The following is a 22351-nucleotide window of genomic DNA, read 5'->3' on the forward strand; positions in this document are numbered from 1 at the left end:
CCACTGTGATATGCATGTCAGATGGTACATCCCACTTTACTGTGCCTCACTGTTCTTCATGTTCCATTCACTTACATAGTTCGTGAAGAATGAGTGCTTAAATTCCTTGTGTACACTGTCAGAAGTGCAATCTCATTTTAGAGGTCCCTTCAAGAGGGATATGCAGGGAGCTGTAACATATACCTATAAGGGGTAGTCAAATGAAAATGAGAGAGGTGAGAAAAAAGTAAGTAAACTGTTTATTATTTCAAAAGTAATCACAACATGTTAATACATGTATCCCACTGTGGGCAAGATGGTCAGTGCCTTCCTGGAGAAATGTTTGTGGTTTCCGATGGAACCATGATTGTACCCAGTAACTCACCTCTTTGTCCAAAGCAAATCAGTGACCACAAATGTATTTCTTCAGGGCTCCAAAAATATCAAAATCACATAGGGATGTTGTGTGGGATAATAGTTGGGTGGAGAATGTATAAGGGCTTCCCAGCAAAACTTTTGCAGCATAGTCGAAACAGCTTTGGTTTGTTACTCATTCGTTGCCACTGTGATCATTTGCAAATGTACACATAGCGTCGGTCAGTTTGTGTTGCTGACTGCAACTTCCACTATGAGGCAGATCTTCAATGTCTTGTGTCTTACAAAACTAGTTGAAGGTAGTTGATGTTGCTGAGGTATATTTCAAATAGATGTGCAACTCCCTCTGCTGACAGCCCTTCTTGCCATGAACTGATGATACACAAATGGTCTAAGTTTGAAGTGATCCTTCAAGGCATGTTGACACTCTGGACAGTATATACAAGCAGCACTGTCTTGTTCATGATTTGAGACATAGTCCACTAAGATTGTTTACTTTTAGCCCCATTACATAGCTGGCTGTTTGTAGCAATTTCATGAGGTCAGATTTGAAAAAGCAGGTCCTCATTTAAAAGTGGGAAGAAACCTTTATCAATTATGCATATTGTGAGGATGGTGCAAAACATATTTGTGCAGTTTATAAGCTGAGGATGCACCTGGCAGTGGATGTCATGTGAACTTGACAATCAAACTTAGCAAAAGTTGCTGGAATTTAAAGTCTACCTTCTGGCTGGAAACACAAGAGCTTTTTATGAGTAGTATAGCATGGCAAATCTACTTGCACACTAATTGCTTTTGCTGTGTTCTAAAACTTCAGATCCATGGAAAAATACTTCATTTTTTGAGCTCATTCGTGACTTGAGCTAAGATGGAATTAGTTACACAAAAAAAGGCATTTATGTATTTTATGAGCAAGCATTATCTTGTGAAACTTACCTACATATACATGACTATCAAACTTCTGTGACATGTGCTTGAATGTTCCTTCAGAAGTGAGTTTAGGAGTCCTCTTGATTAAAATACACCATACACTAAGGTAATGTTCTAGCAAATTTAAACAGATTATGTAGTTGTTTCATGTTTTTTGCTTACAGTTAAATGATCACCTTGTGGGTTAGATGAGTTTAACTGTAAGGCTGTTCATTACCAGCCTTTATGGCAAGGGAAATGGATAGGTTAAAGTTAGATATAGTGGGAATTAGTGAAGTTCGGTGGCAGGATGAACAAGACTTTTGGTCAGGCGAATACAGGGTTATAAATACAAAATCAAATAGGGGTAATGCGGGAGTGGGTTTAATAATGAATAGGAAAATAGGAATGCGGGTAAGCTACTACAAACAGCATAGTGAACGCATTATTGTGGCCAAGATAGATACGAAGCCCGCACCCACTACAGTAGTACAAGTTTATATGCCAACTAGCTCTGCAGATGATGAAGAAATTGAAGAAATGTATGATGAAATAAAAGAAATTCAGATAGTGAAGGGAGACGAAAATTTAATAGTCATGGGTGACTGGAATTCAAGTGTAGGAAAAGGGAGAGAAGGAAACATAGTAGGTGAATATGGATTGAGGCTAAGAAATGAAAGAGGAATCCGCCTGGTAGAATTTTGCACAGACCATAACTTAATCATAGCTAACACTTGGTTTAAGAATCATGAAAGAAGGTTGTATACATGGAAGAACCCTGGAGATACTAAAAGGTATCAGATGGATTATATAATGGTAAGACAGAGATTTAGAAACCAGGTATTAAATTGTAAGACATTTCCAGGGGCAGATGTGGACTCTGACCACAACCTATTGGTTATGACCTGTAGATTAAAACTGAAGAAACTGCAAAAAGGTGGAAGTTTAAGGAGATGGGACCAGGATAAACTGAAAGAACCAGAGGTTGTACAGAGTTTCAGGGAGAGCATAAGGGAAAAATTGACAGGAATGGGGGAGAGAAATACAGTAGAAGAAGAATGGGTAGCTCTGAGGGATGTAGTAGTGAAGGCAGCAGAGGATAAAGTAGGTACAAAGACGAGGGCTGCTAGAAATCCTTGGGTAACAGAAGAAATATTGAATTTAATTGATGAAAGGAGAAAATATAAAACTGCAGTAAATGAAGGAGGCAAAAAGGAATACAAACGTCTCAAAAATGAGATCGACAGGAAATGCAAAATGGCTAAGCAGGGATGGCTAGAGGACAAATGTAGGGATGTAGAAGCTTATCTCACTAGGGGTAAGACAGATACTGCCTACAGGAAAATTAAAGAGACCTTTGGAGAAAAGAGTACCACTTGTATGAATATCAAGAGCTCAGATGGCAGCCCAGTTCTAAGCAAAGAAGGGAAGGCAGAAAGGTGGAAGGAGTATATAGAAGGTTTATACAAGGGCGATGTACTTGAGGACAATATTATGGAAATGGAAGAGGATGTAGATGAAGATGAAATGGGAGATACGATACTGCGTGAAGAATTTGACAGAGCACTGAAAGACCTAAGTCGAAACAAGGCCCCCGGAGTAGACAACATTCCATTGGAACTACTGACGGCCTTGGGAGAGCCAGTCCTGACAAAAGTCTACCATCTGGTGAGCAAGATGTATGAAACAGGCGAAATACCCTCAGACTTCAAGAAGAATATAATAATTCCAATCCCAAAGAAACCAGGTGTTGGCAGATGTGAAAATTACCGAACAATCAGTTTAATAAGCCACTGCTGCAAAATACTAACACGAATTCTTTACAGATGAATGGAAAAACTAGTAGAAGCCGACCTAGGGGAAGATCAGTTTGGATTCCGTAGAAATACTGGAACACGTGAGGCAATACTGACCTTATGACTTATCTTAGAAGAAAGATTAAGGAAAGGCAAACCTATGTTTCTAGCATTTGTAGACTTAGAGAAAGCTTTTGACAATGTTGACTGGAATAATCTCTTTCAAATTCTAAAGGTGGCAGGGGTAAAATACAGGGAGCGAAAGGCTATTTATAATTTGTACAGAAACCAGATGGCAGTTATTAGAGTCGAGGGGCATGAAAGGGAAGCAGTGGTTGGGAAAGGAGTGAGACAGGGTTGTAGCCTCTCCCCAATGTTATTCAATCTGTATATTGAGCAAGCAGTAAAGGAAACAAAAGAAAAATTCGGAGTAGGTATTAAAGTTCATGGAGAAGAAATAAAAATTTTGAGGTTCGCCGATGACATTGTAATTCTGTCAGAGACAGCAAAGGACTCGGAAGAGCAGTTGAACGGAATGGACAGTGTCTTGAAAGGAGGATATAAGATGAACATCAACAAAAACAAAACGAGGATAATGGAATGTAGTCGAATTAAGTCGGGTGATGCTGAGGGAATTAGATTAGGAAATGAGACACTTAAAGTAGTAAAGGAGTTTTGCTATTTGGGGAGCAAAATAACTGATGATGGTCGAAGTAGAGAGGATATAAAATGTAGACTGGCAATGGAAAGGAAAGCGTTTCTGAACAAGAGAAATTTGTTAACATCGAATATAGATTTATGTATCAGGAAGTCGTTTCTGAAAGTATTTGTATGGAGTGTAGCCATGTATGGAAGTGAAACATGGACGATAAATAGTTTGGACAAGAAGAGAATAGAAGTTTTCGAAATGTGGTGCTACAGAAGAATGCTGAAGATCAAATGGGTAGATCACATAACTAATGAGGAAGTATTGAATAGGATTGGAGAGAAGAGAAGTTTGTGGCACAACTTGACCAGAAGAAGGGATCGGTTGGTAGGACATGTTCTGAGGCATCAAGGGATAACCAATTTAGTATTGGAGGACAGCGTGGAGGGTAAAAATCGTAGAGGGAGACCAAGAGATGAATACACTAAGCAGATTCAGAAGGATGTAGGTTGCAGTAGGTACTGGGAGATGAAGGAGCTTGCACAGGATAGAGTGGCATGGAGAGCTGCATCAAACCAGTCTCAGGACTGAAGATCACAACGACAACAATGGCGGATCCCATTTTTGTGGACTGAGAAGTTGTGACAGGGATATCGTACATTCTCAAATTCATGACATGCATCAAAGGGTATCTCCAGTACCACTATAACTTCTCCCCTTTCCTGTTCCATTCCCTAATGGTTTGTGGGAGGAATGATTATCTTTAAGTCTTTGTGTGAGAAGTAATTTGATTTTCCCATCATGGTCTGCTCTTGGAATGTTAAGGTCTCTGTGTTGCACATTGCTTGTCTTAGCTTTGGGATGGTGTTTGTGAGGTGGGTGCTTCTGTAACCGAGGGAGTTGAAATGTTTCATGTTTATGTTGGTGCCAGCTTTAAGACTTATACTGCATACAGAGTAAGCAGAAAAGCATCATTCACTGAGTGACAATATGGAGGAGAGAGTATGTTGAGTGATGGTGATGAATGACCATTGAAGATTCTTATAAAAAATAAGGGAATAACAGCTGAAAAAGTCACTGCAGAACGTAATTTCGCACTGAAAAAAGCTCCATAAACACAGAATTGCAGGGTGAGCTGGCATTCCAAAACCACTCATCAGTGATGTAAATGCCCATAACAGGAAAACTGGTGCTAGAGGCATAAAACCTGGACAGTAGAGCTATGGAGCTCAGATAAGATTTATTTAACACTGTTACCAACTTATGGCTGAGTTTATGTCCCAAGAGATGGTGAGCATTCAGTGTTGATTTGGGCAGCACTATCTTCATATTCCATGGCCCTAAGGTTACTTCGGAAGGTTGCATTACTGCTGAGGACTGTAAGATGATTTTAGCTGATTATGTCCACCCCATGGTACAGTGTTTGTCCCCAATGGTGGTTCTGTGTTCCAAGATGACAGGGTCCCTGTTTACACAGCTTGCATTGCCCAGGACTGTTTCTTTTTTTTTTTTTTTTTTTTTTTTTTTCACATCTCCCCTGGCCACCACAATCGCCAGATCTCAATATTATTGAGCCTTTGTGGTCTACTTTGGAGTGAAGGATGCACGATTACTGTCCACCTTCATCATAATTACCTGAACTTGCCACTATTTTGCAGGAAGAATGGTATAAGATTCTCTTGAAAATTATATGGGACATGTATTTATCCATTCTGAGATGAGATGACTGGAAGCTGGTATGTTGAGTTTCATAGGAAAAATTGTAAGGAAATGTAATTTATCAGTGAAAGAAATGGCTTACAACTTCTAATTTGGTCACTTCTGGAGTAGTGCTTATTGGCATGGGACTCTTACCAGGCAGGGTTAATAGAAGAAATAGAGAAGATGCAGTTAAAAATGGTGTATTTCATTACGGGGTCAGTCATTAAGCGCAAGAGCATTGCCGAGATGTTCATTATACTTCACTAACAAATGTTGCAATGTAGCTGCTCATGATTAATGAGTAATGGGTGTAAACTGTATACTGTTACTCAAGCTATAACTTCATATGGGTGAATCATTCACAATTGGACAATAATTATAGGATATGGAATATTGACTGGAGAGGCCATCATGACCATTATGTTGTTATATGTGATTCTGAAGAACTTAACCAGTTCGAATTCTGTAGTAGGTTAGAGGGTATTTTAGTGTGTCTCTTTTAAGGTAACATAATACATACTTGTGAATGCCACCATAATCTGAATATTGTGTGAGAGAACTCTTCTTTGGAACATAAATCTGTCTTCTCTTCTGCTTTCAGAGTTTGTCTCATTGTGAACTGATAACAGATGAAGGTATTCGTCACTTGGGGACATCTCCATGTGCAGCAGAAAACCTCACAGTGCTGGAGCTGGACAATTGTCCTCTAATTACCGATGCATCACTGGAGCATCTAATTTCTTGTCATAATCTTCAACGAATTGAACTTTATGATTGCCAATTAATAACACGTGCTGGTATCCGCAGGCTTCGGGTTTGTACAACATTTTTAATTTGAATATTGTGTTTCATAGTATTGGAAGAAAAGGTTCTTCATACTGTCAAAGGTGACAATATAATATCATTTTTTGAGATCAATATGACTATATACCCAGTTAAATAGGAAGCAGGTCATTGCAACATTCACTTCCCTTAGCATCTAAACTCACATTAAATTTTTCTTACTACATGTGTAAAAAGTCATGTAACTTGCAGTAAAAATTAGTCATAATACAGGATAGTGCAGGGAAATGGGAAATTTTGAATTAACGTCATTTCCATGAATAAATTCATAAAACTAGTAATTTATTAATGAAAGTGAATGTATTCAGTATGCCATTATTCAGTATGTCCTTACAATCAAAATGTCCAAAAGTGTCTCTTTACTTTTTAAAGATGACATTGGAAAGATGTGCTCCCAATCGGCGTTCACATTCTAACAGCCTGTTATGAAAACTCTGGAATGTGCGGTGTAGCAAATCTTTGGGAATGGCAGCGATTTCGTTTTCAATGTTCTCCTTCAGTTCATGGATTGCTGCAAGACGTGTACGGTACACCTTGCCTTTAAGATATCCCCACAGGAAGAAGTCGCACACACTAAGATCAGGGGATCTTGCAGGCCATGCAATGTCACTGTTACGTGAAATAATGCATCTTCTAAACAATTGACGAACTGCTGCCATCGATTGTCGAGCAGTGTGTGACGTGGCTCCGTCCTGCTAGAACCACATGTTTTCGACATTAAGATTAAGCTCATACAGTCTCGGTGTAAAGAATGTTTGAAGCATTTCAACATATCGAGCAGATGTTACTGTCACTGCACTACCATCCTCACGTTCAAAAAAAATAAGGGCCGATAACACCATGACAGGATACAGCACACCATATTGTGACCTTGGCGCTATGTAGTGGTCGCTGGTGAAACTCACAAGGATTGTCCTGTGCCCAATAACGAAAATTCTGTTAGTTCACGAATCCGTTCAGGTTGAAATGGGCTTTGTCTGATATCCATAGGTTACCAAGGAAATTCGCATCCTCGTTGATATCTGGCTACTAAATTCCATATGTGACGCTGGGTCTCGTTCATGTAAGTTTGCACAATCTGCAACTTATAGGAATGGAAGTCTAATTTGTGCAGTATTCTTTGTAAGCTTCATCGCTTAATCCCTAGCGAAGATGCATGCTGTCGAACGGAGCGGCGAGGACTTCTCACGATTGCAGCTGTAGCAGCTGCAATCTTCTCTGGGGTACATACCGTTGGAATGCCACCTGGAGGTTTCTTTTTCAAGGTAGATCCTGTTTCTTCAAAATTACACACCCACGTTGTAATCGAATGCGCAAATGGGACACGTCCATGACATCCAAGCTAGTAATGCTGTCGAAATGTTCTCTGCGCGGCAGTCGCACTATTACCATTTTTGTAAAACGCTCTCACAGCTACTGCACCTTCTACACCAGTCCAATTCACCATGATTACTAAATGGCAATGCGTTCACATCAATTGTGCAAAGTTTCTAACATCTGCTACAGTGCTGCCAACTGTAACGTTCAAAATTTCCTGTTCCCCTGTGCCACCCTGTATAAGAATAAGACAAAATTGCATTTGGATGGGTACAGTGAGTGCACTCAGAGGGTTTTTAGGGTTACAAAAGTTCATAGGCTTGATCATTATACATTGAACACAATAATCTGAATGCTGGAAGAAAAGTAGAAATACAAGAAGTCTTTGATTGCTGCTTTTGTATTTTAACTAGTGTGGAAGGTAAGAAGCGCTCATGTCATAACAAATGCCTTCCCAGAACATAACATTTGTGGTAAGTGTGGGACAGTGTTCAGACTTTAATTAATGCCAGACACTGATGTGACTGTTATCTGTTCCATGATAAAGATGCGTTAAGGAAACTTAAAATTACTGACTTTAGGAAAAAAGTGTCGCTATTCCTGAGATCTCAAGTGATATTGTGGTATCTCTGAGCATATCTTTCTTAGAATGCTACGGTGTGTTCAAAAAGTCTCTCTGCAGTGCCGTATGATTGTTAGCCACGCATGCCGTATGATTAAATTGTTTGCCTGCCTGGGTTACTTCCCTTTAAGTGGACTCTCCCAACATTCCACGGTTTCATTTATCTCAGCCAGCATTGGTAGTATCGTTGGTGTGTATCGTTACGTGTTGACATGAATGTTTAAGTTTAGTTCCTTTATTCATTTGTTTCATTTTTGTCACTGTTAAAATGCAAACTATTGAAGAACGTGTGTTTTTAGTTGAAAAAGTGTTCAGAGCTGGCGGTAAATACACAGTTTCAGTTTAGCAAACATTTAATTCAGTTTTCCTGAAGACAACACTCCCACTTCGCAATACTGTGTGAGATTTGACTAACAAATTTTGAAGTATGGGTTTAGTGACAGATGCACCGAGAAGTGGTCATTCTAGCATTTTGTCTGAGGATAAACTACTGGATATTTCTGATAAAATTCCCATGAGTCCGAACAAGTCAGTAAGAAAACTCACACAGGAAATCCATGTTAGTATTGGAACAGCCTACACAGCTGTAAGGAAAAAATTAGAACTTTTCCCATACAAAGTGACAGTCATGCAAGAAGTGAAATACTGATCATAGCAAGATTATTGTCAATGGTTCAAAAATTTTGTTCAACAAAATAGAAGGGATAAAATGGTTCAAATGGCTCTGAGCACTATGTGACTTAACATCTGAGGTCATCAGTCCCCTAGAACTTAGAACTATTTAAACCTAACTAACCTAAGGACATCACACATATCCATGCCAGTGGCAGGATTCGAACCTGCGACCATAGCTGTCGTGCGGTTCCAGACTGTAGTGTCTAGAACTGCTTGACCACCAGTGGAAGGGATATTCTTAATGAAATGTTTTTCACTGATGAGGCATGGTTTCATTTATACGGGTACATGAACTCGCAAAATTCTCGTATGTAGAGTACCACAAATCCATTGTGTATTCATGAGGAACCATTTCATTCTGTGAAAATAGGAGTTTTGGATTGCAATTTCTAGATGTCAGATTGTGGGTCCCATATTTTTCAATGAAGCAATAAACACACAATGATACTGCAGTGATACTCTGTACCCATTCATAGGAGAACTTGTGTTAAGTGAAATACTGAACGGTTATTTTCAACAAGATGGTGCAACCGTGCATTCAGCTCACATTTCGGTGTCACTACTTGCTGATGATTTTGGTGATTGCATAATTTCACTTGGACTTTGGCCTCCACGATCGCCTGACTTTTTCTTCTGGGCTGCAGTGAAAGCAACTGTCTTTAGAAACTGTCCAAAATCCATTGATGAATTTAAAACTGCAATATCCACTTTTACTGCTTCTGTTACAGAAGAAATGTTGCAGCTTGTGTTTGGAAGCATGATTATATAAATTGAACTGTGTATTCAACAACAGTGGGGACACTTTCAACATTTAATGTGAAAATTTGTAAGTGAAAATGAATATTCAGGAAATTAATAACTTGTATTTCACTGAGTTTCATTTCGGTATATTCACTGCGGCATACGGCACACGCGGCTAACAATTGTATGACACTGCGGAGAGACTTTTTGAACACCCTGTATATGTGGACTGTCAGTTTGTGTGAACACTGACAAACATTTATTTTGGAGTCCAGCAATCCTGAGAAACTTTGGAACTCTGTAGAGGTAAGTACCATACTAGGCTCTGTGAAGAATATGGTGTGATTCAAAGTGCTATACATTTTGTGTGTTGTACATAGGTCACATTTGAATTGTATAAAGTATTTTTTATTGGATGGTTTGACATGGAGTTCTGTATTCTGGAAAAAAATATAATTCATCTGTCCTAGTAAAAACTTTGCAAAGCTCGGGTTAATTATATAGCCCTGAAAAGACTTCATTTAACAGAGGTTTCAAAACTAATTTTTTACCTTAATAAAAGTCTGACTCATTCATATATAGCATCCAGGAGAGCATTTGTTCAAACTCCAACTAGCCCTTGAGATTTACATTTTCCCTCATTTCTGTTACCAAGTGTTGTCACACATTTAGAAGAAATGAATTCAACACCTCAGGTGTAACAACTCATTTCAGACAGAGTAATATGATGAGCACTGTCTAAAAATTTGAGTTTTCTGATTGAGATTTTGAGAGTCCAAGAGAGAACTCGCCGAAGGTTTTTGTTTCAGTATTTTAAGTAATACAGTTATTGCAAAACTCTGGGAGAAGATGAAGTTCAGCTAAGGAAATATGACATAACTCTTGATGACACACATTATTGGAATTTTTTTGTTTTCATGGTATAGTAACAGTTTGTTTACTTGTTATCGTGGTTACTACAAATTAAATGTACTATGACAGACAACCTGTTTTGGTTTTTATTTCCATTATTTTCCTTTTGAATGATTCTATTTATCATAGTTTTTGCCTCCTATTTGTATCTTAATAACATTTTTATAAGGTTTGTAATTGGTATACTGGGTTACAGAACCACCTTCCAAACATCAAGGTTCATGCGTACTTTGCACCTGTGACACCACCACCATCAGCAGGTGGTTCTAGACAACGTTACTGTCGCTGTTGTGCCATCCTGTGAGGTTCTCTTGTCGCCATGCCTCACACTGCCTCGCCTTATCTCATCTCGCATCACTGAACTTACTGGCTCCATATGTCCTTGCATCTGTGTCTGCCGCTTGCACGGGGAACAGACTCCTCTGGCATATGTGCAGTTAGAATGATTTGAAGGACTGTAAGCCACTTGGATCAGATAGAGGGATGAGAATGATTTTGTACAGTAGCACAAGGTTACACATTGTCTCAAGAAGCATGTGTTATAAGCAGATGACATTATTAAATATTTTTACACTGTAACCTGTAATGTTCCCAAAATTGTTGTGTATGTTGTTTTAAGTTGATAAATCTAAAGACTGATTAATGACATTGAATTAGTAGAACTGTTTTGCAGGACTTATCTGACATATGAAAGATGTTTATGATATTTCTGTGTTCTGTCAGCCATTGCTATCAGGTAGCTGCTATTATTTTCTATGTGTAAAATACACATCTGCAAAGTTTTCTTAGGGGTGTCAGGAATATACCAGATAAAAGGGAACAAGCAGAATTTATGAGCAACATTAAAAATAAAACTTTAACTATAACCTTGGGAGCTCAGTCACTGGTTAGCAGAAAGGTCAAGTTTTTGTAACAAAGAATTAAAGATAGTGATGGACTACAGTTGTGATGTACACCCGCTTTTTAGGAAATCCTTTGACAGTGTGATTCTGAATAGAAGTTTTGGTTAAGTTTTGAGAGATTAATGAGGCTTATATGTGAAATTTTTTAATGAAGAATGTAATAACAGTTGTGTAGCCATAACACCTAGTATGTCTGCAGTCATAATCGCAAGCAAATTAACACTGAAAAATTACTGGGCATGGAGAACGAAGGTGATAATTTTAACTGATATTTTTATTTCTACACTTCAGTCACATCGTAAACCACACATAGTATTCAACTGCGCATAATTTTAATACATTTAAATTTAAAATTCTGCATATGTAATTTAGTGTGGCAGTGTATTGCTAATAACATTGTGTAGCTGTTTTTGTGATCAAATTTGTATAGAGATTTTACTGTAGCCAATAGGGACATAATTCAATTTCAACTATAAGAACAGCAACTATATAAAATTACTATAATGTTAATTCGATTACATGTACTTTAGCAAGAATATCTGAAATTACACACTGTTTGGGAGAATAATTTGTAGTGTGAGGTATATTTGGAACTCTGATTTAGGGGTATTGATACCTGTAGCACTACTAAATGTAGCTTTAAAATCAAAGGAAATTCAGATGTTCCATAATTCATATGTCAAAAAGAGCAACTACCAATATGGGAACTGATATAATTTCAGAATACAATGTTTAATCTGTTTTCTGCACTTAAATATGTCTTTCATTTTGTTTTAGTAAGTTGGATATGTCACTGTGTTCAGATATGTACTGTTTCATTACAGAGGAGAAATAAAGGAAACAAACACAACGAGAAAAATAGTGAGAATATGGAAACTAATATTTTACATGCTGTATATAATTGTAATGTGTCTTTCAAAAGAATGACATTGAACTGTGAAGTTGTTAATAAGTAGACATTCTGCACTCTGTAATTTGATATATTGCATTTGGCATGTAGGGTTAACAATATATATATATATTTTTAGCAAATTGTAAAAGTCCTTGTATTTTCAGCTTAATTGTATCTTTAAAGTATTCAGAACCACCTACCTCCTATAGCATAAAATAAATTTTGAGGTATTTGTACCAAGTTCTGTAGCTGATGTAATTGATAATAAGCAGGAACTGACTGATCATTTATGGTGTATAAATAATAATTTCTGTGATAGACTTGTACTTAGACAACAGTTTATTTCAGAGTTGTAGATGCTGGCATCATCTCTTTCCTGCTAGGTGGGCAACAACAATTATATTCATGTGAATGTTGTATTTCTGTGTGCTTGGAACATGTTACATACAATAATGTTAACACAAAATTGCTGTTCACTAGTGAAAGCTATATACTCATTTAAACTTTAAATTGCTATATACTACTTTGTTACCAATGTCACTGGTTTTGTTTTGTGTTATTTGGTGTAGTAAAAGGAGGGTTGGTACTATATCAGAGTATTTGCTTCATTTTTTTTCCTCATTATTATAATCTACATGGAGTGATATAACATTACCACAGTGCCACTGAATAATAACGTGTGTTGGCCTTCATGTTGTAGACCTTTGCTAATTGCAACCCCACCAAACAGATTTGAATTTATTTGCTAGTAAATGTATTGTGTATATATAACCAAAAATAATACTGACAGCCAGATATGCACAAGGAAAGGTATGTTGTGTATTCTCTTATTTTAATCATTTGAAGAATGGAATAAAGTGAAACTTCTGTGGTAGTCTAAGATAGTGATAATGTACTAAAAATTTGGTGAAGTATGTTGCTGTGCATTGAATTGGGAACTATGCATTGTAGTGAAATGGATGTCATATCTGTATGACAAAACAATGTTCTACTAGTTTTCCATTTTAACATTTACAATTAATAAGAGGTCAGCATCATAGAATAAAGGTTTATTTTGATGGCCATTTTTAATTTTGATATAGTATACACATTCAGCAATACTCATTCCATACATACACATGTAAACGGGTAAGGAAACTGTGTTGAGGTCAGTCTTTTGGAAAGTGCAACACGAGTTGTCATATATTGTTGTTGTGGTATTGTGAATGTAAAAAGAAAAATAAATGGATAATGGTTGTTTAATCCTCAAACTCAAAACTGTGAAATCAATCCATAAGATTCAATGTTGTTGTAGCATGAAAATTTATTGAATCATATACATAATAAACATTTTTTGCACTAAATTGTTTTGTTCTTAATACTTGTACAAATACATATTCATTACTTGGGGAACAGAGTAGATGAGGTGGTTTAAATGTAAAACAGATTCCCGAAGAGGATGAAGAGAGATTAAATCATCATTTGTCTATTTTGATGACACTTGTTAGACTTCAAAATATGGCTATTTTGCATAATTCTGGCTCTAGAAATATGCCTTGGGGTTCCTGATTTAAGCCCATGTATTACGACATTTCTGTTGATTGAAAATCTCCTCATTAGGAATCAATACAGATATACATGTGGTGTCAGTTCTTTCAGAAATGTCCAATAGAACAGACACCATGCATATATAATTAAGGAGAAGACAGCCAATGATCTTTCAGTGCAGATGCACAACAAGCTTGAAATCTTACGGGACCCAGCGAAATGACACAAATAGTGATGGTAATGGGCAAGGGGCGCTACATTAGTAGTGTGTGGGTAAGTTGAGAATTTGGGTATGACAGGAGGTGTGCTTGGGTAGTATCTGGATGGCTTAGTGGTCAAAGCATCTGCCTAGTAAGCAGAAAACCTGGGTTTGAATCCTGCTCCAACACAAATTTTCAACTTTCCCCAGTGATATAAATTGATGCCCACTTGCAACCATTGCCTGTAATTCCTTTGTGTCTTAATCAATATGAATTCCGGGAACAATGATGGTGTAGAACCCAGTCGGCTCTGTTCATTCACAAGACCCAGAAGGCAGTAGGTTCTGGTGCTCGGGTTGATACTGTGTGGCTTGGTGACTCAGGGTTCCTGAGTTGGGGACTGGTAAACAGAATCACCTTAAATTGTGGGTGTGCTTCAGCAACCACTGTATGGCATGGCAGTGGAACATGGGTGGCAAAGGGAAGAGGGCTCGACTGCCTGGATTGTGAGGATGCTAAAAGTCTAGAAAAAGACCCTAAATGTTGAGGTGTGCTGTGCACCAATAAGATATGTGGCCGTTGAGATGGAACAGTCATTAGCTGGCAACCTCTGGGTAAACTGCAACAACTAAGTTCTACAAAGATTACCTAGGCACGTGTGGCTCTGTCTAGATCCTGCCAGTGGAATGGATGGGCTGCTGATGGGTATCAACACTCACTCTAACAAGGGGGCTCATGTAGCCAATCCTCCCGATGCAGTGGTTATTCGAAGCTCTTCAGTTTACTGTAACAGAATGTATGCTGCTGGGCAGATTGTGCTTTTGATTGTTAAAAGGAAAGAGGAAAGCTTTGAGAAGGATTCTGTTTCCTGTATTCCAAAAGGTTTAGGGCACATTGCTGGCACTTCAAAATCAGTCATGTGAATGTGGGAGGGAACACTGTTGGTTGAAATGCCTAGTTGCCAACAAGTGATGAACCCCCAGAAGCTGAAATGCCTTGGGGAATATACCATAGAAACAAAGCTTCACCACACATTGAACTACAGCGACGTAGAGATTTTGCTGATATACAAAATATCGTGAAACAGATGGATGGGGATCTGGTAAAATCAAAATTCAACTCCTTTATCTTTACCTCCAATAGCATGAAAATCCCAGAGCATATCAAAGCAGGATCTCTATGTCCCCAACCCAATGTACTGTTTTAAATGCCCACAAAGGTGTCATTTGTTCATCTCCTCCAATGTGTGTAAATTGCTTTGAGGATGAACCTGTCTGGAGTAGATGGCAGCATCTACCTTGAAGAAAGGAAGATACAGAAGATAACAACAACAAAATGGATCCTGTGTGGTGAGGCCAAGATGATCTTACAAGGCGATGCAGCCTCACACATTCATTACATCTTTTGCTTCAGCTCTAAAGAAACCTATTCTGACAGCCAGTGCCTCTACACAAATGGACGTTGCTAGTGTCTGTACTACTACCTGTGTTTGTCAGTACACTTGTAAACTGCAGTTTCTTCAGAGCCCATAGTCACCTCCCCGTGCCCACCCCTAGAGAACTTAAGATAAAGACACAGTTGCCAACACTGTGGTGCTTCTGTCATCTCCAAAGGCAGAGTCTGGTAAAAAATCTGGCACTAGCTCTATCAGTGCTGTGGTAGTTCCTGAAAAAGCCTTCCCAGGCCAAAAAAGTAAATTAGAAGCTTCCAACACAGGCAGAAATGGGCAGTGAACTGTCAGGACATGTTGATGCCATTTGACCTGACTGTTCTACTACTTCTGCTGTGGAGCCAATGGCATGTGACGTGTGCCTGGGGAAACTTCTTGCACCAAGACTGAGCATCCAACGATTGCAGGTTTCCACACTGGTGGAGAGACAGGGTGTATTTCAACTTCCAAATAAATGGCTTCCATGCTACAGTGGAACATGAATGGGTTCAGGACTTGTGTGGAGAAACCGAAACTCGTAGCACAGGCATACCTCCTGTGCTTGTGTTTCCATATTTTAAGGCCAATGATGCCCCTGTGCTACAGCTATAGCTACCATTGCAAGGATGAACTGACTGGGAAAAGAGCCAAGGGAGTGGTTGCAATGTTTGTCAGTAATGCACACTGCCCCCTCCACGCTTTTCTTTGTTACTGCTTGTAGATCAGTAACATATTGAAGTTCATGTAGGTCATGTCATCACCATCTCCTCACTGTATACTGCAGATACAGGCTGGACAGTACAGGGGGAGGCCTGTTTATTGCGATACGCAGTGCAATAGTATCGAAGGAAATTGACGGAGATCCGAAATGTGAAATAATTTGGGTGAAGGTCACAGTTTAAACAGGCTCAGACATGGTAATTGGATGTCTCTATAGGCCCCCTGGCTCAGCAGATGTTGTGGCTGAGCACCTGAAGAATAATTTGGAAAATATTTCGAGCAGATTTCCCCACCATGTTATAGTTGTGGGTGGAGATTTTAATTTGCCGGATATAGACTGGGAGACTCAAACGTTCATAACGGGTCGCAGGGACAAAGTATCCAGTGAAATTTTTTAAAGTGCTTTATCTGAAAACTACCTTGAGTAGTTAAACAGAGAACCGACTCATGGTGATAACATATTAGACCTTCTGGTGACAAACAGACCTGAACTATTTGAAACAGTTAACGCAGAACAGGGAATCAGCTATCATAAAGCAGTTACTGCATCGATGATTACAGCCGTAAATAGAAATATTAAAAAAGGTAGGAAGATTTTTCTGTTTAGCAAAAGTGACAAAAGCAGATTACAGAGTACCTGATGGTTCAACACAAAAGTTTTGTCTCAATATAGTGTTGAGCATCAGTGGACAAAGTTCAAAACCATCGTACAATATGCGTTAGATGAATATGTGTCAAACAAGATCGTAAGAGATGGAAAAGAGCCACCGTGGTACAACAACCGAGTTAGAAAACTCCTGTGGAAGCAAAGGGAACTTCATAGCAAACATAAACGTAGCCAAAGCCTTTCAGACAAACAAAAATTACGTGAAGCGAAATGTAGTGTGAGGAGGGCTATGCGAGAGTCGTTCAATGAATTCAAAAGTAAAGTTCTATGTACTGACTTGGCAGAAAATCCTAAGAAATTTTGGTCTTATGTCAAAGCGGTAGGTGGATCAAAACAAAATGTCCAGATACTCTGTGACCAAAATGGTACTGAAACAGAGGATGACAGACTAAAGGCCGAAATACTAAATGTCTTTTTCCAAAGCTGTTTCACAGAGGAAGAGTGCACTGTAGTTCCTTCTCTAGATTGTCACACAGATGACAAAATGGTAGATATCGAAATAGACGACAGAGGGATAGAGAAACAATTAAAATCACTCAAAGGAGAAAAGCCCGCTGGACCTGATGAGATACCAGTTCGATTTTACACAGAGTACCCGAAGGAACTTGCCCCCTTCTTGCAGCGGTGTACTGTAGGTCTCTAGAAGAGAGTAGCATTCCAAAGGATTGGAAAAGGGCACAGGTCATCCCCGTTTTCAAGAAGGGATGTCGAACAGATGTGCAGAACTATAGACCTATATCCCTAACGTCGATCAGTTGTAGAATTTTGGAACACGTATTATGTTCGAGTATTATGACTTTTCTGGAGACTAGAAATCTACTCTGTAGGAATCAGCATGGGTTTCGAAAAAGACGGTCGTGTGAAACCCAGCTCGCGCTATTCGTCCACAAGACTCAGAGGGCCATAGACACGGGTTCACAGGTAGATGCCGTGTTTTTTGATTTCCGCAAAGTGTTTGATACAGTTCCCCACAGTCATTTAATGAACAAAGTAAGAGCATATGGACTATCAGACCAATTGTGTGATTGGATTGAAGAGTTCATAGATAACAGAACGCAGCATGTCATTCTCAATGGAGAGATGTCTTCCGAAGTAACAGTGATTTTAGGTGTGCCACAGGGGAGTGTCATAGGACCGTTGCTATTCACAATATACATAAATGACCTGGTGGATGACATTGGAAGTTCACTGAGGGTTTTTGCAGATGCTTTGGTGTATCAAGAGGTTGTAACAATGGAAAATTGTACTGAAATGCAGGAGGATCTGCAGCGAATTGATGCATGGCACAGGGAATGGCAATTGAATCTTAATGTAGACAAGTGTAATGTGCTGCGAATACATAGAAAGGCCAATTTATCATTTAGCTACAAAATAGCAGGTCAGCAACTGGAAGAAGTTAATTCCATAAATTATCTGGTAGTATGCATTACGAGTGATTGAAAATGGAATGATCATATGAAGTTGATTGTCAGTAAAGCAGATGCCAGACAGATTCATTGGAAGAATCCTAAGGAAATGCAATCCGAAAACAAAGGAAGTAGGTTACAGTACACTTGTTCACCCACTGCTTGAATACTGCTCAGCAGTGTGGGATCCATACCAGATAGGGTTGATAGAAGAGGTAGAAAAGATCCAATGGAGAGCAGCGCACTTCGTTACAGGATCATTTAGTAATCGCGAAAGCGTCACGGAGATGATAGATAAACTCCAGTGGAAGACTCTGCAGGACAGACCTCAGTAGCTCAGTACGGGATTTTGTTAAAGTTTCGCAAACATACCTTCACCAAAGAGTCAAGCAGTATATTGCTCCCTCCTACGTATATCTTGCAAAGAGACCACGATGATAAAATCAGAGAGATTAGAGCCCAAACGGAAGCATACCGACAATCCTTCTTTCTAGAACAATACGAGACTGTAATAGAAGGGAGAACCGATAGAGGTACTCAGGGTACCCTCTGCCATACACCGTCAGGTGGCTTGCGGAGTATGGATGTAGATGTAGATGTAGATGTAGATGTAGATGTATTTACCTCCCCAGGGTGTGACAGATTTTGAGACTCTCACAGACCGTATGCAACAACTTCCTCACCCATTTCTCCTACTTAGTGACTTCAAAGCTCACAATGTACTGTGGACCTCAAATTTCGTTTACCTTCAGAGAGAAATTTTGAAGAGTCTCACGATGTCTCAGGAGTTATACATCCTCAACATAGGCAATCCAATTCATTTCTCAGATGCTTCTGGATCATCCTCAGCCATTGACCTCTCCTTTCTGCTCTCCATTCTTCTCAGACTCTGCTCAGTGGGAAATAACTGGTGATCTTGATCCTAGTGATTGTTTCCCCACTGTGGATCCACCTACTGGAGGGAGCATTAATTGAAAGAAATGAAGCCACTGAAATGGATGATCAGTAGGACTAACAGGACACTGTTAAACCAGCAGGCTGGATTTGAACACCAAGAAAGCATCATGAAATAGGTGGACCACATCACACGAATGATAGATAATGCCACTGACTTATCCAACACGAAGTCCCTAGGTTATCTTCAGAGGAAACCTGTACCTTGGTGGACCAACGAGTGCTGCTCAGCAGTAGGGATAAGGCATTTGGCTCTACAATAGTTTAAATGCCACCCAGCAGCAGACAAACGTGCAGCCCTTACAGTTGCGAGAGCCAAGGCTAGATGTATCATTAAGCAGACCAAGGAAAGGCCATGGCAAGCATTCACTCTGCCAACCATTCCACCTGTTCTATGGGAAGCGATCAGGAGCATTTCCAATAAATACAGTCATTTGCCAATAGCATCAGTGCTGAAACAGGGATCTCTCCAAACAATGCCCGGACTCATCACTCAGACAATGAAAAACAGAGAATTTTGCAATGATTACTGCCAATGCCAGCCAGGATTCGGTGTTCCACCACTACTGTGCAACAATAGAGGGGGGCGAATGGGACTTACAATCCAACAATTGAGAGTCTTATAACTGCCCATTCTCCATGTGGAAGCTGGATTTGGCACTGTCTGAGGCTTGTGATACTGCACCCAGCCACGACAAAATCCAGTACAGCAAGCTTCTACATTTGCAAGCAGCATTAAAGGAAATCCTTTTCACATGTTTTAATTTGCTATGGCAGACAGGCCACTTTTCCAACACGCACAGAGAAGCCATTTGGACACCGCTCCTCAAACCAGAAAAGGATAAAATGTGTCCTAGTAGTCACTGTAGTGTTGCCTTAATGAGCTGTGTAGGAAAGACCCTGGAGTGAATGGGTAACTGTCATCTGGTCTGGATCTTAGAGACAAGGCAACTCCTTAGCCACTCTCAGTGTTGATGCAGGAGTTTCTGATTCACTGTCGACAACCTGATGCTTCTAGAAGTGGTTATGCAGCAGGTTTTCCTAAATAAACATCACAATGTTACTATATTTTTTGACACCAGTAAGACATACAACACTGTCTGGAGAGAGAGCATTGTGGAGCAGCTCCACCAATAGCCTTTTGTCCCCCCAGGGGGATTGCCGCTCTTTGATGGGTTCATGCTTGGCTACCATGGGGCCCCAACCATTGCAGCATATTTTCCCTTTTGTGCTGCACGTTTATCCTTTAGCTATTGTTTTTCCCTTTCCTTGGAGAATGTGTCTGGGATGTTTTTTGGAACACATTTTGCTTTTTCAGTAGATGACATAAGAACAGTCTCTCCACTGTTTTTCGCTCCTTTTTTCTTTCTCACTCCCCTTATCCTATCCTTCCCTCACGTCAGTGTTTGAGGTTCATCATTTTCTTCTTCCTCTCTGTGCACTCCTTAAGCTGGCCCATGCATCTGACACATAGCAGGCGACTGTGTAACACGTAATTCCCAGTCCTGCATCAACAGGTAGGGTTCATATGTACCCCCTGGTACCGGCCAAGCCCAGGGAGCAGTGTTTCCCTGAGCTGCTACCTCCCCAAATTACGATTTGGTCCATCTGTCATGCGTTCAGGAGATTTGGCCTGAGGTGTGAACTATCACCCCGAGGCAGGCACACCTCCCTCTGAGGGGGTCCTCAGTTGGAAGGAGTGCACCATCGGAGATGCCGGCAGTCATGGGGAATCTTCTCGCAATGAGCCAATCATCATCTTCACAGTGAATGTCTACTAAACATAAATTGAAGGAAGCTAATGATTCAAAGACCCTCCCACCTGCAGCATGGTTCCTCATAGTTTCATGTACCGAAGATGGTCAATCCTTTGCTACAGTAAATCAGTTTCTTATTCAGAAAGGTGTTGATGCAGTTGCTGGCGCTGTAAAATCCTGCTCTCATTTACGCAATGGCACGTTGCTTCTGGAGACTACTTCTGATTCTCGAGCACAACAAATGCTTGCAGCTTTGCTCCTTCATGGCTATCCTGTTTGCGTTGAGGCCCAGAAAATGCTCAATTTTTTTGCATAGTGTTATTTACATTAGGCTGTTAGGCTGCTTGATGGTCTGAATGAGGCATAAATCCAAATATACCTCTCTGATCAGGGTGTCACTAGAGTGCATCAGGTGACGAAAAAGGTACATGCGTCCTTAGTGCCCACATGCACTCTTTTCCTCGCTTTCAATAGAGTGGTGCTTCCATCAAAGATCAAAGCAGGCTAGGAATTTATCACAGTCCGACCGTACATTCCAAACCCGATTCACTGCTAACAGTGTCATCATTATAACCACACCAGGCCAAATATGTAACCAGTGGTAGGGATGCTCACGAAGGTGATTGTCCTCCTCCTCCTCCTCCTCCTCCTCCTCCTCCTCCTCCTCCCCCCCACTGCATCAACTGTGATGGCGGCCATGCAGCCTCCTCCCAAGATTGTCCCATGTGTCTTGATGAGTAGGCCATTCAGGAGATCTGAGTAAAGGGAAAAGGGCCTTACCCAGTCGCTCACAAAATGTTGGCTACTCGGAAACTGTGTGTTCTTCTATTTGGCACTTACAGTACTCCTCTTACCACATCTTGCTTCATGGAGGACATGGCCACACAGACACGCAACCTCAAATTCAGCACCATGGCTGTAAAATCACCTAGTGTCATGGTAGCACCCCCATCTCCTCCTCCAGCTGTGCAACAAGCCACCAAACTTTTGCCTCACGGGGCGAAGTCACCTGCTACACAACCAGCAGGCCAGAAAGGACAGAAGGAATACTCTCATGAAGACTTCTTACGTCCCTCCAGCAAACAAACACCTGAGTCTCCCTTTGCCAACCAGAAAGTCATGAAGAAATCAAAGAAAGGTAAATGGACTTCTCCTTCGCTAACTTGGAGATCCTTTTTGACTGTGTTCCTTTGTGATACCCTCACCTGGCCAACCTCTTTTCACCAGTGCACACTGCCAACCGTTCATCTGCCATGGACTCCACAGACCAACAGAGGGAGAATGCCAATGTCTCTGTAGATCTTATGGAGCAGTATCCTCCAGCGTCTGCACCCTGTAACAGTGAGTCTTTGATGGCTGGCACTCAGCAGCTGCCAAGATA

General features: G+C 40.1%; 1 protein-coding gene across 7 annotated transcripts in view; it reads left to right on the forward strand.

Moving 5' to 3' along the window:
- LOC126297429 (F-box/LRR-repeat protein 2) overlaps window positions 1-13653 on the forward strand; it is a 274474-nt gene extending 260821 nt beyond the window's left edge. For all 7 annotated transcript variants that reach the window (XM_049988252.1, XM_049988248.1, XM_049988250.1 and 4 more), the window contains 2 exons: window positions 6008-6220; window positions 10713-13653. In XM_049988252.1, coding sequence (XP_049844209.1) covers window positions 6008-6220; window positions 10713-10820 — 321 coding nt within the window. In that variant the 3' untranslated portion in view covers window positions 10821-13653. The remainder of the gene's footprint in view (window positions 1-6007; window positions 6221-10712) is intronic.
- Window positions 13654-22351: the final 8698 nt, after the last annotated feature.

This window comes from Schistocerca gregaria, chromosome X (genome assembly GCF_023897955.1).
Source record: "Schistocerca gregaria isolate iqSchGreg1 chromosome X, iqSchGreg1.2, whole genome shotgun sequence".
NCBI lineage: Eukaryota > Metazoa > Arthropoda > Insecta > Orthoptera > Acrididae > Schistocerca > Schistocerca gregaria.